This window comes from Pelodiscus sinensis, chromosome 30 (assembly GCF_049634645.1).
Source record: "Pelodiscus sinensis isolate JC-2024 chromosome 30, ASM4963464v1, whole genome shotgun sequence".
NCBI lineage: Eukaryota > Metazoa > Chordata > Testudines > Trionychidae > Pelodiscus > Pelodiscus sinensis.
The window spans coordinates 3,448,895-3,464,210 of NC_134740.1; the positions used below are offsets into that span (position 1 = coordinate 3,448,895).

Consider the following 15,316-nt stretch of genomic DNA (forward strand, 5'->3'; position numbering starts at 1 on the left):
TTTGCAAGCGCTTAGTCTCAATAGTGAATCCCTGCTTATAGCATTTGCTGTATGTTGTCCTGGCTCCACCTCTTCAGCTGTTGCTGTGTATCAGAGACAACAGAGGTGGAGAGAGAGCCTTTGGCCTTCTAGCCACCAGATGAATTGTGTATGAGGGCCAGGGTATTCAAATTACCTTCCCCTAGTGACTCTGTCTGAGGTAGCAGAGGGTGGGGGGGGGGGGTAGGTTGATGCTGATACAGTGGTAATAGCCTAAGGGTGATCTTTCTTGAATTAGATGCCAGGAATGGCTGAACCATCCAGCAATCCATCTACCCTTCCAGGCATCCTACACTCCATCCAATCCTTATCTGGAATCTCCATCCTCCATAATTTTCATGCATCCATATTGACCTATGAACACCATACTCCAACCTTCAAAAACATCCACCCACCCATCCATCTGTCTGTCCATCCATCCATCCATCCATCCATCAAACCCCATCTCTTAATGCCATCTACTTATCTAGCCACCCCTTTATGTAACATCCACCCATCTTTCCTTTCACAACATCTACTTATGTATTCACCCATCCTTCCTTCCACGGAATTTCGCATTGTAGCTATCCATCCCTGTGTGCTATAGATGTACCCACACATACAGGCATCCTACGCGCCATCCAATCCTTATCTCAAACCTCCACCCCCATAATTCCTTGTATCCATATTGACCTATGAACACCATACACCATACTTCCACATCCATCCACTCACCCATTCATCCATCCAACCTCATCTACTTATCCCTTTATGTATCATTTACTTCCCAGCATCCATTTCCATCTCACCTCTTTAATGCTCATTCATCAATTGGCAAATACATATAGTAGTCTATCCATCCATCCATTGCCTTATTCACCCGTGTATTCATCCTCATCCGTTTATCACTCACTATCTGTACTTGCTCATCCATCCATCCATCACCATGCATTTACATTTTCCTGTCTCCATTCATCCCCATTGGTGTTGATCCCCATCTCCCTCCAACCATCTGTCAGTCGATACATGTATCTACCCGTCCTTCCTTCCATGTCATTGACTCATGTATCCACCCATCCTTCCTTCCACATAGTCTACACATGTATCCACCCATCCTTCCTTACACAGAATCTCGCCATGGAGCTATCCATCCCACCATGCTATAGATGTACCCACATATACAGGATCTGCATATTAGCATCCCCAGCATTGGAGTATTTTGAAATCTCCCAACTCCAAACCTCAGAATTTCCCCCCCCCTTGAACAACCCACAGACTTCACCCAGGGACACCGCAACAAGGAGACCTGGGGGTGAGCTCACACTAGTTCCATTTATTCATTTGTCATCACTAATGGCACAGAGATTATTTACAGGAAGCTCTGCTATACAATACTAGCAGTGGGGTTGAGAGGAGCCGTGTTCATTTACCGGCGACATTGCTGATTTTTGCAGGTTTTGGTGACTTCAGGGCTTCATGGCTGACCTCGCAGGTGTATTCCACTCCACTGTTCCAGCTGGCCTTGTTGACTGTCATCTTGCTATAGACAAAGTAGGTTGAGTCGCCATCTCCTTCCTTCATGGGTGAGGTGGTGACAGCTTTGTTGCTGGGTTCATTGTTCTCCTTCCACTTCACTGAGATGTTCTCGGGGGAGAAGCCCCGCACCAGGCAGATGAGGCTGATGGTGTCTCCATTGTTGCGCAGCACCTCAGGGTCAGGGCGCAGAAGGTAGACACTGGGAGGAGAGCTCTTGCCTTGTGTGGGTGGGAATGGAGTACACAGATGAGCCATGCATATCACTGGGATGGGGCCACAAGGGGGAGGGGGATGTAGGAACATGCCCTCATTCCTCCAAGTTGGTGGGGAGGGCTGGGACTGGGCTACCCCTGGCATGTGCAATGGGGGATATCCCCGTGTCAACTCACACGGGGATAGAGAGGGACCTAGGGCCTGGATCCCAGGATGTTAGGGTCTGGGAATCCCTCTGAAAGACCATCCCTCCCTGCTGGGGTCTGTAATTAGGGTCTCCTCCTACCTTTCTTCTTGGAGATGGATTCGATGATAGGTTTGCGCGTCGAATACTCCACTGTGCATTTGTATTCCACTCCAGCCGCCCAGTCTTTGGGGAGGATTTGAAGCAAACTGGAGGCAGTGTAGGTTCGGTTGCACTGCGGAGACACGGTGGGGAAAGGGGATTCAATGTTCACTGGTGGATTTCGGGACCAGCTCATGACGAGTTTATCATTAGGCAGGTTGACAGCCAGGCAGGTGAGTCTGGCGGTCGTGCCCGTGAGTTCAGAAGGGGATGGGGGCACAATGAAGACATGGATGTCACCGGTGGTGCAGGATTGGAAGTCTTTCTCTGAGGGTGGCTGTGGTTTGCAGCTAGGGATTTCTGGAAGAAAGGTGGCAGGTGTTAATTACTGTACAGACTCCCTAATGAGTCCTCCACACCTTTCCCTATATCACAGCCCTCCCCATCTGGCATTCTGCTCCCAACCGCACTGAGCCCCCTTCAGAGATCTTTGCCCTGTTTCCCAACAGTGCCGCATCAGTTGCTTCCCTTTGCAGGGTCTTTCTTGTGATCCCTCCACCTTTCTGTGCATGCTCCCTGTTCAGCCCCAACACCATTGACCCAACCTGGATGTTTCTCTCTTTCTATGGAGTTTCTTTCCCTCCATGCACCCACACCAGCCACTCCACCAGATCACCCCACTAACAGGATCCCACCCTCTCTCCACTGCATCAGTGACCCTCCCTCCTGCTCCCCTCCTTCAGCCGCGCTGTCCCTACTTGAGATTTCCCTGGAGAAATTGAAGTTGGTGGGCTGGTGCTTGACGGTGCAGCGATAGATGTTGGATTGCCAGTCGCTGGCTGAGACAGTGACCTGGCTGCTGACTGAGTAGAGGCCACTGGAAAGGTGCAGCATGGAGGGGTAGGTCTTCACACCCGAGGACCCAATGTTGGAGCTCCACTGCATGGTAACGGGGTCAGGGGTGTATCCTTCAACCAGGCAGCCGAAGGAGACCAGAGTGGAGGAGTCTTTCACAGGGCAGGAGATGAGGGGGAAGACAGATGGGGATGTGGGACTAGCTGCAAAAGAGGAAGCAAAAGATCATGAGATGTGTCCCCGTCTCAGCCCGCGCCATGGGCGGAGGGAGACGGACAGGGCTGAGGGTTTTGATGCAAAGGTAGGGAAAGCAGGACCGTGAGATGCAGAGCAGGCCCCATAACATGGCAGCAGGGTCTAGCTTTCCCTCCTCATTCCCTCATGGACCCTCATCCACACTCTGTTCTGGCCCTTCCCATGTTCTCATGATGCCCCAAAAAATACTTGCAGGACAAATCGATATAATACCGGAAGGATTAGAGGGGAAAGATAAGAACATCAGAACGGCCAGACTGGCTGAGATAAAAGGTCCATCTAGCCCAGTATCCTGTCTGCTGACAGTGGCCAATGCCAGGTGCCCCAGAGGGAGGGATTGCAACATGTAGTCCTCATGTGATCCCTTCCGTCACCCAACTCCAGAAGAACAGAGGCTAGGAACACCATTCCTAACCATCCTGGCTAATAATAGCCATTGATTGACCTAACCTACAGGAAAATAGCTAGCTCTTTTTTGAACCCCGTTAAAGTCCTAGCCTTCATCACATCCTCTGGCAAGGAGTTCTACAAGTTGACTTTGTGCTGAGTAATGAAAAACTTCCTTTGCTTTGTCTTAAACCTGATGCATATTAATTTCATTTAATGACCCCTAGTTCTTATATTATGGGAATATGTAAACAACATTTCCTTGTTTGTTTTGTCCACACCAGTCATGATTCGATAGACCTCTAACATATCCCCCCTTAGTCTCCTCTTCTCAGCTGAAAAATCCCAGTCGTTTTCATCTCTCTACATGTTGGACCAGTTCCAAACCCTTCATCATTTTTGTTGCCCTTTTCTGAATCCTTTCCGATGCCAGGATATCTTTTTGAGATGAGGTTACCACATCGGTACACAGTATTCAAGATGAGGGTGCACCATGAAAGTGAGGCAGAGAGAGAGAGAGAGAGGGAGGAAGCTACTGATCACAGGCCGTCAATGGCAGAGTCAGGTAGAGAATCCAGCCCAACCTCCTGCCCGGCTCAGGCATCCCACAGAGCCCGAGAAATGGTTAATTTCACAGAATGGAGAGTTGTTCTGCATAACCAGAGGTGGCATTTTCCTGAAGAACCAAATACAATTAGGTGGCGATAGTGCAGAATAAAGGTCCCCTTAGACCAATCCCAGATCCTGTAGCTAGGAAACAGCCCAAGGTTTTGTTCATGGAAATGAAATCCACGGATTTTTCTGGGTTCTCCAAAGAGGCACCATATCACTAAGTTTTAGCTTGTTAGCCCTGTGTCTGAGGTGGTGCCCGTGTTATACCTGCAGCAGTAACTGCAGAGGCACAGAAAATATTGGATGCTTGCTAAGATCATCGGCCCCCTAGTGGCCCGTTATATATTCTGTTGCTCACTTGGTGGATCCTGGGAAGTCACTGGACACTTTCTACAAGACCCTGGGACTTTCTGAGTCAACCCTGTACAGTTTGCTCTTTGGGTGAGAGTGACTGTTCATATCATCCGGTTACTATTAACCCTGCGGCTCAGAGAGTGACAGCGAGGTGGTTAGGGGTAGGACAGGGATAATGGTAAGGGGTGAAATCGTTCTTTAATACTAGTAACATAATGGTCTAGAAAACCCAATTGAGGCTCAGGGACTTATCGCACCACATTCAGCTTATAGAGCATAGTGAAAATGCGATGATTTGAGTATTGGCATTAGGTAGTTCATTTATTTTTTTGGAGGATGAAAGCTGGGGTTAGGGTCATGGTTAAAGACCGGGGGTATAAACAGTTGGGTTTGGGGTTTGCAGTAGGGTTCTATTTCTGGGATTTGAGTAAAAAACTTTCCCTGCCCCAAACTCTAGGGATGGAGATTCTACCCCTTCCATAAAGAACTCATCCCATCTTCCTAGCAATAAAGTTTTTCCTAATATTAAGCCTAGACCTCCCCCAAACTCAGTTTTGGACACACCCTATGTCACAATCTTTCTAGTCAAGTTCGTCCCTCAAGAAAACACTCAGATCCCAACTGAGTTGGAGAAAAGTTTTTTTCGTGGACTCTTTCTTAATGCCTACAGGAGAAATCTCTCAAGAACTACAGCTCCCTCAATTTCTGGGTGCCAAAACTGGAGATGATTTGAAGCGGGCATGAGCTGGACATCTCGGAGCTGGTCTCAACTGCAGAGAAAGCCCTAAACATCCCGAGAGAGGCACCTCAAACACAGAGCCAGCTCCACTCAAAGGCAAAATTAGCAACCTGAACTTCCATCTGTCCCCAGAACTGGGGTTTCTGGGACGTGGCTCTGCCAGGAACTCCCCATGCATGGACCATGAGCACAGAGCTCCCCATGCATAGACCAGGAGCAAGGCAGGGATGGCACAGAGAGACCCGCTCCTGAACTCCATGAGTTCAGGGTGTTCCCTCTAACAAGAGACACCCCAAAGGGGGAATTTATGCCTGAGTTTAGCTAGTTTTCTGTTGCAAACTTTTTTAATCGGACGAAAGAAACCAGACAATTAAGTCCCCGTCAAAAAAGCTCAGCTGTGCCCATCCAAGTTCTAACGGAAGGTCCCGCTCTCCCCACCCTGAACACCCCACCTCTGTCAATGTCCCTTAGCCCTGGCTTCCAGCCCCCCTACCTGATAAATCCCACAGCCCCCTTGCTCTCCCGCACTGTCCGGTGCTTCCCTTCAATTCCCAGAAGCTAGTTCGGCCTTGGGACCCTCCCGGCTCTGCCAGTGCCCCTCACTCCTGACCTGCAGACCCTCCCAGACCAACTCAGGCCACCATCTCTGCCAGGGCCCCTGATTCTCTACCTGCAGCCCCCTGACAGACCAGCCCTGCCCCAGCTCTGTCAATGTCAAACATTCCCATCCCACCCATCCCTGGGTCCCCCAGCCCTGCCGGTGCCCCTCACTCCCAACCTGCACCCCTGCTCGCCCAGCTCTGAACACCCTCTAAACCTGCTGGTGCCCCCTCACTCCTGTCCCTCGGCCCCTGAGAGGCCAGACAAGCCCCCCAGCTCTGTCTGGGCCCCTGATTCCCTACCTGGAGTCCCCTGACCGACCAGCCCTCCCCCCCAGCTCTGTCAATGTCAAGCATTCCCATCCCACCCATCCCTGGGTCCCCCAGCTTTGCTGGTGCCCCTCACTCCTGTCCCTCAGCCCCTGAGAGCCCAGACCTGCCCCCCAGCTCTGCCTGGGCCCCTGATTCCCTACCTGGACCCCCTGACAGACCAGCCCTGCCCCAGCTCTGTTGACGAGAACCAGTCCCACCCTGCCCATCCCTGGGTGCTCCTAGCCCTGCCGGTGCCCCTCACTCCCCACATGCAGCCCCTGCCAACCCAGCCCTGGGCTCCCCCGAGCACTGTCCCCACCCCTCAATCCCAACCTGCTGCTCCTGCCCCCCAGCTTTGGGCCCCACTCACCCTGCTGGTGCCGCACAAACTCGACCTGCAGCCCCTGCAAACCCAGTTCTGCCCCCACGGCTGATCCACAGCCCCTGCTAATTGTTCCGCCCGAGGATAATGACCCGCAGTCCCGGCCAGCACAGCTGTGATCCAATCAGCAGCCCCTGCTAGCCCCGTCCCAGCCCCCCAGCCCAGCCTGTGCCCTTCGCTCCTGACCCATAGCTCCAGCAGGCCTCTCCATACAACCCCAGTGCTGCCAGTGCCCCTCACTCCCGACCCACAGTCCCTGCTAGCCCAGCCCTGGGCTCTTCCTGCACTGCTGGGGCCCATCACTCCAGACCTGCACCCCCTGCTAGCCCAGCACTGGGCTCCCTAGGCCATGCCAGTGCCCCTGACTCCTGATCAACACCCCTGCTAATTGCCAAACCCGGGCATCATGACCCGTAGACCCTGCTAGCTCAGCTACGTTCCTCCAGTTCCCTTTCTGCCCCTCACTCCCATCCTCCAGCCCTGCCCTGTGCTCCCTGCAGCCCGGCCAGTGCCCCGCACTCCCATTCCTCGTCCCCTGCTCGCTCAGTTCTGGGCTCCCCCCAGACTCTGCTGCTGCACCCACACCTGCGCTCTTGGGGCCTGGGAGCTCTTTCACCCCTGGCTCCCCAGCGGCTGGGTGGGGTGTGAGGGATGCAGCTCTGCTCTTCCCCTGCTCTGAGGACAGGGCACAGCCTGCCCTGAGTTGTCCTGTTTGGGCTCCCAGGCCGTGTCCCCGAGCCCTGTCCCCGCTGCTCAAACTCGATCTGCAGCCCCTGCCAGCCCAGCCCTGGGCCCCCAGCCCAGCCTGTGCCCCTCGCTCCTGACCGATAGCCCCAGCCAGCTTAGCCCTACAACCCTAGCCCTGCTGGTGCCCCTCACTCCCGATCTGTATCCCCTGCTAGCCCAGCCCTGTGCACCAACACCACCAGTGTCTCTCACTCCCGCCCCACAGTTCTTGCCTCCCCAGCCCTACACCCTGCGTCCTGCCAGTTCTCCTCACTCCCGACCCACTGAGTTCTGTCCCCCCCAGCCCTGCTAATGCCCGTCACTCCCAGTCCAGAGCCTCTGCTAGCCCAGCCCTGGGCCCCCTCAGCCCTGCCGATGTCCCTCACTCCTCACCTGCACCCCTGTGAGCCCAGAGCTTGCGCTCTGCCCTGCCAGTGCCCCTCACTCCCAGCCCAGAGCTCGCTGCTTCCCCGCTCTGCTGGTGCCCCTAACACCCGACCCACAGCCCCAGCTAGCCCTGCCCTGGGCTCCCCCAGCCCTGCTACTGCTCCTCAGTCCTGACCCGCAGCCCCAGCTACCAAGCCCTGGGCTCCCCCAGCCCTGCTACTGCCCCTCACTCCCGACCCACAGCCCCAGCTAGCCCAGCCCTGGGCTCCCCCAGCCCTGCTACTGCCCCTCAGTCCTGACCCACAGCCCCAGCTACCCAGCCCTGGGCTCCCCCAGCCCTGCTACTGCCCCTCAGTCCTGACCCGCAGCCCCAGCTACCCCAGCCCTGGGCTCCCCCAGCCCTGCTACTGCCCCTCAGTCCCGACCCGCAGCCCCAGCTAGCCCAGCCCTGGGCTCCCCCAGCCCTGCTACTGCCCCTCAGTCCCGACACGCAGCCCCAGCTAGCCCATCCCTGGGCTCCCCCAGCCCTGCTACTGCCCCTCAGTCCTGACCCGCAGCCCCAGCTAGCCCAGCCCTGGGCTCCCCCAGCCCTGCTACTGCCCCTCAGTCCCGACCCGCAGCCCCAGCTAGCCCATCCCTGGGCTCCCCCAGCCCTGCTACTGCCCCTCAGTCCTGACCCGCAGCCCCAGCTACCCAGCCCTGGGCTCCCCCAGCCCTGCTACTGCCCCTCAGTCCTGACCCGCAGCCCCAGCTACCCAGCCCTGGGCTCCCCCAGCCCTGCTACTGCCCCTCAGTCCTGACCCACAGCCCCAGCTAGCCCTGCGCTGGGCTCCCCCAGCCCTGCTACTGCCCCTCAGTCCTGACCCACAGCCCCAGCTAGCCCTGCCCTGGGCTTCCCCAGCCCTGCTACTGCCCCTCAGTCCCGACCCACAGCCCCAGCTAGCCCAGCCCTGGGCTCCCCCAGCCCTGCTACTGCCCCTCATTCCCGACCCACAGCCCCAGCTAGCCCTGCCCTGGACTCCCCCAGCCCTGCTACTGCCCCTCAGTCCTGACCCACAGCCCCAGCTACCCAGCCCTGGGCTCCCCCAGAGCAGCCTGTGCCCTTCGCTCCTGACCCATAGCCCCAGCAGGCCTCACCATCCAACCCCAGTGTTGCCAGTGCCTCTCACTCCTGAGCCACAGTTCCTGCTGGCCCAGCCCTGGGCTCTTCCTGCCCTGCCAGTGCCCCTCAGTCCCGACCCACAGCCCCAGCTAGCCCAGCCGAGCTCCCCCCAGCCCTGCTAGTGCCCAACACTCCCAGCCCACAGCCCCTGCCAGCCCAGCCCTGGGCCCCACTCACCCCTGCCTGTGCCCCTCAAACCCGACCTGCAGCCCCTGCTATCCCAGTTCTGCCCCCACGGCTGATCCACAGCCCCTGCTAATTGTTCAGCCCTGGGATCATGACCCGCAGTCCCAGCCAGCACAGCTGTGTTCCGACCTGCAGCCCCTGCTAGCCCTGTCCTGACCCCCCAGCCCAGCCTGTGCCCTTCGCTCCTGATCCATAGCCCCAGCCATCCTAGTACTACAACCCCAGGACTGCTGGTGCCCATCACTCCTGACCCACAGTTCCTGCTAGCCCAGCCCTGCTTCCCCCAGTCCTGCTCATGCCCCTCATTCCCAACCTGGACCCTGTGCTAGCCCAGCCTGGGGCTTACCCAGCCCTGTTAGTGCCTGTCACTCCCAGCCTGCAGGCCCTACAAACCCAGCTCTGGACCCCCCCCTGCAATGACGGTGCCCCTGACTCCTGAGGTACAGCTCCTGCTAATTGCCAAGCCCTGGGATCATGACCCGCAGTCCCTGCTAGCTCAGCTGCATTTCTCCAGTTCCCTTTCTGCCCCTCACTCCCGTCCCCCAGCCCTGTCTTGTGCTCCCCGCAGCTCTGCCAATGCCCCCATGCCCAATCCACGTCCCCTGCTAGCTCAGTTCTGGGCTCCCCCCAGACTCTGCTTTTGTCCCCTTGTCTGAGCTCTTGGGAACACTGTCACCCTTGGTTTCCCAGCTGCTGGGTGGGGTGTGAGGGATGCAGCTCTGGCCTCCATCTCTGCCTTGGGAGCACAGCCTGCCCTGAGTTACCCCAGCACACCCAGGCCGTGCATAGGGAGCCATGTGCTGCACCCTGCCCCACTACGGCCTCTGCACACGGGGACATGCCCCACCTCTCTTCAGAGATTAGAGGAGACCTCAGCCTGCCTGGCTCCCAGGCCTCTGCTCAACCACTAGCCCCCACTCCTCTCCCAGAGCTGGAAAGAGAGCCCAGGAGTCCTGGCTCCTCTGTCAAGCACACGACTTCCCTAATGGGTCTCTCTGTGGTAGGGGAAAGCGCTCCACACTCACGTGAGAAGTCAAGAGTTCACAGGCCAAATGACCAGCCGTGGTCCCCAGCCGTGGTGGGTCGCGGCCGAACGCTCGGGCGGAGGCTGTGTCCGGGAGCCCAGCGCTGCTCCGTGTCTGCCGTGCCGTGCATCTGAGGGACCTGTGCCTCTGAGACAGCCCCTCTTCTTCCCATAAATGAACGTCAATTCAATTGTCCCAACAGGGACTCTCGGGGCTGGAGGAGGTTAGAAGGTGTGAAATTCCCACCGGTGGGCAGAGCTGGGGGGAAAACCCGGGCTGAAAAAAATGACTGAGGTGCGACTTTCACTGGTGGCAACTTCCCCTTTTCAGCCACCTTGTTTGTTTGTTTGTTTGTCGGCTGCTTCCCCCAAGGGAGACGCTCGTGAAAGCTGCAGAGGTCACAGACATTTTCGGTTCCCAGGGTGCGGGGGGGAGGGGTGGGAATCACACGTTCAAAAGAGACCTCAGGATTCATTGAGAGCAACCCTCCTGCCCAAAGCAGGACCAAGACCAACTCAATCCTCCCAGCCAGGTCTTGGTCAAGCCTAGACTTCAACACCTCTAGGGATGGAGATTCCACCTCCTCCCTTGGGAACCCATCCCAGTGTTTCACCACCTGCGTAGTGAGACAGACAGACAGACGGGCTGTGTAGGGATAGATAGGTAGATATTCAATGTACAAATATCTCTCTCCTCAATGCTTCTTCGAAGGGGATGAGAACTAAACGTGGGTTTCCTGTAAATATGACTGTGGGTAAAATGACCACTGAAACGTGACACGTTTTGAACTCAGCAATTCCTGGCATTTCAGGGCAGAAGAAGGGATGTCTGGGATCGGCCTGTCCCCTGCCCACTCTTGTCCCAAGCCCCCAAATCCCAGCCAAGTCAGAGGCTACGTCTATATAGGCAAGATTTTGCACAAATACTCTTTAACGCAAGAGTATTTGAGTAAGAGAACGTCTCGGTTTGACAAAGCCCTGGCCGGGTTGATTTAGTTGGAACTGGTCCTGCTTAGAGCAGGGGGCTGGACTTGATGACCTTCTGAGGTCTCTTCCAGTTCTATGATTCTGTGATTCTACACTGGCATGTGCCTTTGCGCAAAAGATGTGCTTTTACACAAGAACATCCATGCCAGTGTAGACGCTGTCTTGCGCAAGAAAGCGCCGATGGCCGTTTTAAACATCAGGCTTTCTTGCGCAAGAAATTGATGTTGCCTGTCTACACTGGCCTCTTGCGCAAGAACCATTGCACAAGAAGACTTATTGCAGGAGCATCAGAATATTTGCTCAAGAAGCACTGATTTTATACAGTCAGGCTGTGTCTAGACTGGCCAGTTTTTCTGGAAAATCAGCCGCTTTTCCGGAAAAACTTGCCAGCTGTCTACACTGGCTGCTTGAATTTCCGCAAAAGCACTGACGATCTCATGTAAGATTGTCAGTGCTTTTGCGGAAATACTATACTGCTCCCGTTCGGGCAAAAGTCTTTTTCTGAAAAACTTTGGCGCAAAAGGGCCAGTGTAGACAGCAGAGATTTGTTTTCCGCAAAAAAGGCCCGATCGCGAAAATGGAGATCGGGGCTTTTTTGCGGAAAACCGCGTCTAGATTGGCCACGGACGCTTTTGAGTCTGGCACTTTGGCAGGTGCCTGCACGGATCTGCAGCCACTAGAGGCAGTGAATTACATTCTATTCTAAGATGATCTGTGGTGGGGTTGAGTCCAGATGGGATCCAGAAGCTTACCGATGCAGGGAAGATAAGGAGGGAAACTGCTCAAATCCATCCTTTGTCCCAGCATGGGATCTGGGGGTCCATATGAATCTGGAATCTCATCTCCATCGGCTGCCACATGGCCAATGATCTCAATGAGCGACATCAAGCGGGTGCTTCAGGCAGTGTACACAAGAGGAGACTGTTCCTGGAGGGCAGGATTGCAATTCGGTGGGTGATTCTTTGAGTTTCCCTGCTGGGGTTTCCAAAGGGATTCAAGCTCTCCCATCCCCCCTTGGCTTGTAGTGAGAGTTGGGGGGCTCCTGCCCTAAGGACCATTAGTGGTCAAGGGGGTGAAATGTAAGTTGTCCTTTTCCCTGTGCAGGGAGTGGAGACTTACGGGAGATGAGTTCCCTCAAGACAGTGGTTCCCAAAATTTTCTGTCTGATTTTTGAAAAACCCTCACGCCTCCTGTGGCGTAGTGAGGGTGCTGTCTGCTCTGTGACCCGGGGTCCCCCTGTGCTGTGATGGGAGATTCTCATTGACTCTCCTAAATGTGTATTAATGCAGACACCCAGGCTCAGCCGCCCAGGGAGAGACAAGGGGAGGAAGATGGAGACCAACACCTGGCTGTGGGGCAGGACAAGGAGAGAGTGGGAGTTTCTGGCTGGAATCATGGAGGAAACAGCCTAAGCAAGGCTTAGGAAACAGCCTAAGCAAGGGGACTTGGATTTAGGGGCCCAGTCTCCCCCATCTCAAGGGGGCTGAGGCATCCTAGGCCTGCCCTGTAACTAGATTACATCTGTGCTGTGCTGTATCCTGGAGAAGCAATAAACTCCCTCTATTCTACTGGCTGGTGGAGTCTGTTTGTGCCACTACTGGGGTGCAGGAGTCGGGGGAACCCTGATACGCCGCCACATGAGGCTCAACATGCGACACACAAGTGGGAACCAAACCAAAAAAGTAGTCAATATAATGGTCTTGTCTTGAGATGCATTTTAGTAGTTAAATTCCTGGGACTGTCATTGCTCATTAAAAGTGCATATGAGTGGAAATCGGGTAAATATTGCATCTTCCCCCCCCCCCCCCAAAAAAAAAGGAACTGAGCAGGGCAGGAAAACTTGATGGGGGAGAGCTAGGTCACCTTGCACCCCCTCTGGAATTTCTTCATGCCCCCCCAGGAGGGCACACAGACCCTGGAAACCCATGCTCCAGAGCTTTGGGTGTGGCATGGGGGGGGTCTAGTGTTAAGTGGAGGATGGTTGAGGATCTGGGTGAGCACATTTGCCCTCTGAATCCCACCTGCCCTTGCTGAGAAATGGGGAGTGATGCACTGAGTGGGGGATGTCTGTGGAGTTCATGAATTTCACTCTGGAAGGCCCCTGAGTGGAGCAAACAGGACAGCTCCGACCACTGCTGTGTTAACTACAAGGGAGCATTCTGCCAGTGGAGCCGGAGCTGTTGCAATGTGCTCATGAGTTGGCAGAGAGCTAACGAACCACTATGGGACCCAGGAATTCAAGCTCCTAAGTGGCTAGGACATCCTCAGTCAGTTTTTCTGATGCCCTAAAAGAGGAAGATCTGGGAACTCCAAACTCTACGTAGCCCCTTCCCCAAACATCCTCTGGTTCCCGAGAGAAAGGCACTCAGCACTGCCTCTCACCCTCAACCAGGTGGCAGCGACTGTCATCGACCCCTTCCGAAGGTCTTTCTCCTTCCCCCATCCCTGGAGGATCTTTATGTTGGGCTGAACGCCATGATCACTTGTGTGGTGAGTGGAGTGGAGTGGAGACCCCCAGCAGCCTGCAGATATCCTGGAGCAAGAGAAATGGAGACACATTGAAGGAGAACCACAGGGAGCCAGTGCTACATCCAAATGGCACCTATAGAGCAGCCAGCGTCCTGCAGGTGTCTGTGGAGGAGTGGCAGTCCAGGGAGGAATTTACCTGCACCAAGACATCCCATCAGCAGAGATCAAGACTATCCGCAAAGTCTCGGTAAGCCCTATGGGGCTAGCAGGTCTAATATGGCCAAGTTTAATCTGGCCCCTAGAGTCCCCAGGGCCTTGTGATCCACCCACAGGTTGGTGGGACTGGGGGTGAGAAATGTGTGGGTGGGATGAAATGGGAGTAGGGCACAGAAAGTCAGGACTCCTGGGTCCTTTTTCCAACTTTGCAAGGGGAGTGGGATGTAGCGGGTTAGATCAACAAGACTGGGAGCCAGGACCCCTGGTTCTAGCCTCTTTTCATGCAATTGATTTAGGTCTCAATGTTCAGTACGACCAGGCCTGCTGCATTGTATCCACGGCTCTGCAGGGCACGGGTGGGGGTCTAATGGGATAGAGGAGCATGGGATAGAGGCAGGCATGATTCCTGGGTTCCTTTCCCACCATTAACTGGTGTTTCCTTGTGGCAAAGGTCTCTCTCTGGGCCCCTTCTGTTTATGTCTCCCCTCCTCGTGCAGAGGAGCTGGCTCTCCAGGAATGGACCACCATCAGCTGTCTGGCCTCCGGCTTCTGGTCCAAAGACATCTTGGTGACATGGACCCAGAAGGACCGCCCCATTCCACAGGATGCCTACATCCACATCGGCCCCATGCAGGAGGCTGGGGAGGAGAAGAGCTATTTTATCTACAGCAAGCTCAGAATCCAGGCCTCTGAATGGCAGAAGGGGGACACCTACTTTTGCATGGTGGAGCATGAAGGCCTGGCCAAGATCTTCACCCCAAGAGAATTCCCTGAGGTCCTACAATGTCAGAGAGAGAGCGAGAGTACAGACAGACCCAGGGATCCCGAGTCCCATCCCAGTTCCCCATTCATAGGACCACACTGCCTCTGGGATGATAGGAATCGGGAGAGGTCTCGGAAAGGCTCAGTTGTCAAATTCCACAGGCCCCCAGAATAGGAGTTAAGGAAGAGTCCTCTCTAATTGCCCTGTTTATCCCTTCCTCCGTGCCTCTCTGCCTGGTGGAGGACCAAAGAGTCTGTGCTGAAGGAGAAGAGGGGGAATCGGATCTTCTGTGGATGCCCGTAACCTTCATTGTGCTGTTCCTGATCAGCCTGGTGTACAGCACCAGCGTCACGCTGTTTAAGGTGAGCGCCTCAGTCGCCTGCCTGGTCGCACTTCACGGCTTCTAGCAATGACCTGTGCTCAGTCAGTGGGCCTGGGACCAGAAGCAGGAGGCTGAGACCATGCGGGCTCCACAGGGAGTGGTCGTGTGGTCCCCGGTGAGCAGTGTCCTCTCCGCTGGAAGGTTTTCCAAGACTGGAGTCTCCACAGGTCTGGTTCCAGCTCAGTGGAGAAGTCCTGGTGGGGGGGCAGGCCTGGTTGGGGGAGGCTCCGTGGTCCAGCCAAGCAGCAGGTCCCATGGTCCCTTCTGGCCTTGCTCTCTCCACGTGGGATGCTGCCTATGACATCAGCACCAGCACCAGCTGAACCTCTCTGCTCTCTGTGTCCGCAGGTGCAATGAGTGCCCCGCTCTGGACTCCTCCTTCCTCTTCCTCTTCCTCTTCATGGCCTCCATCCATTTTAAGTCCCACTCAGGTCCTACCTTGTGTGAGCCCTCCTGGAGGAGCCAC

At 55.5% G+C, this 15,316-nt stretch overlaps 1 gene segment (V, D, J or C); it reads right to left on the bottom strand.

Moving 5' to 3' along the window:
- Positions 1 to 1,337: 1,337 nt before the first annotated feature.
- LOC102450045 (Ig gamma-2C chain C region-like) lies at positions 1,338 to 11,905 on the bottom strand. The segment is given in 4 exon segments: positions 1,338 to 1,772; positions 2,054 to 2,413; positions 2,812 to 3,111; positions 11,773 to 11,905. Coding segments are annotated over 4 exon segments (1,125 nt in total).
- Between the last annotated feature and the right edge of the window lie 3,411 nt (positions 11,906 to 15,316).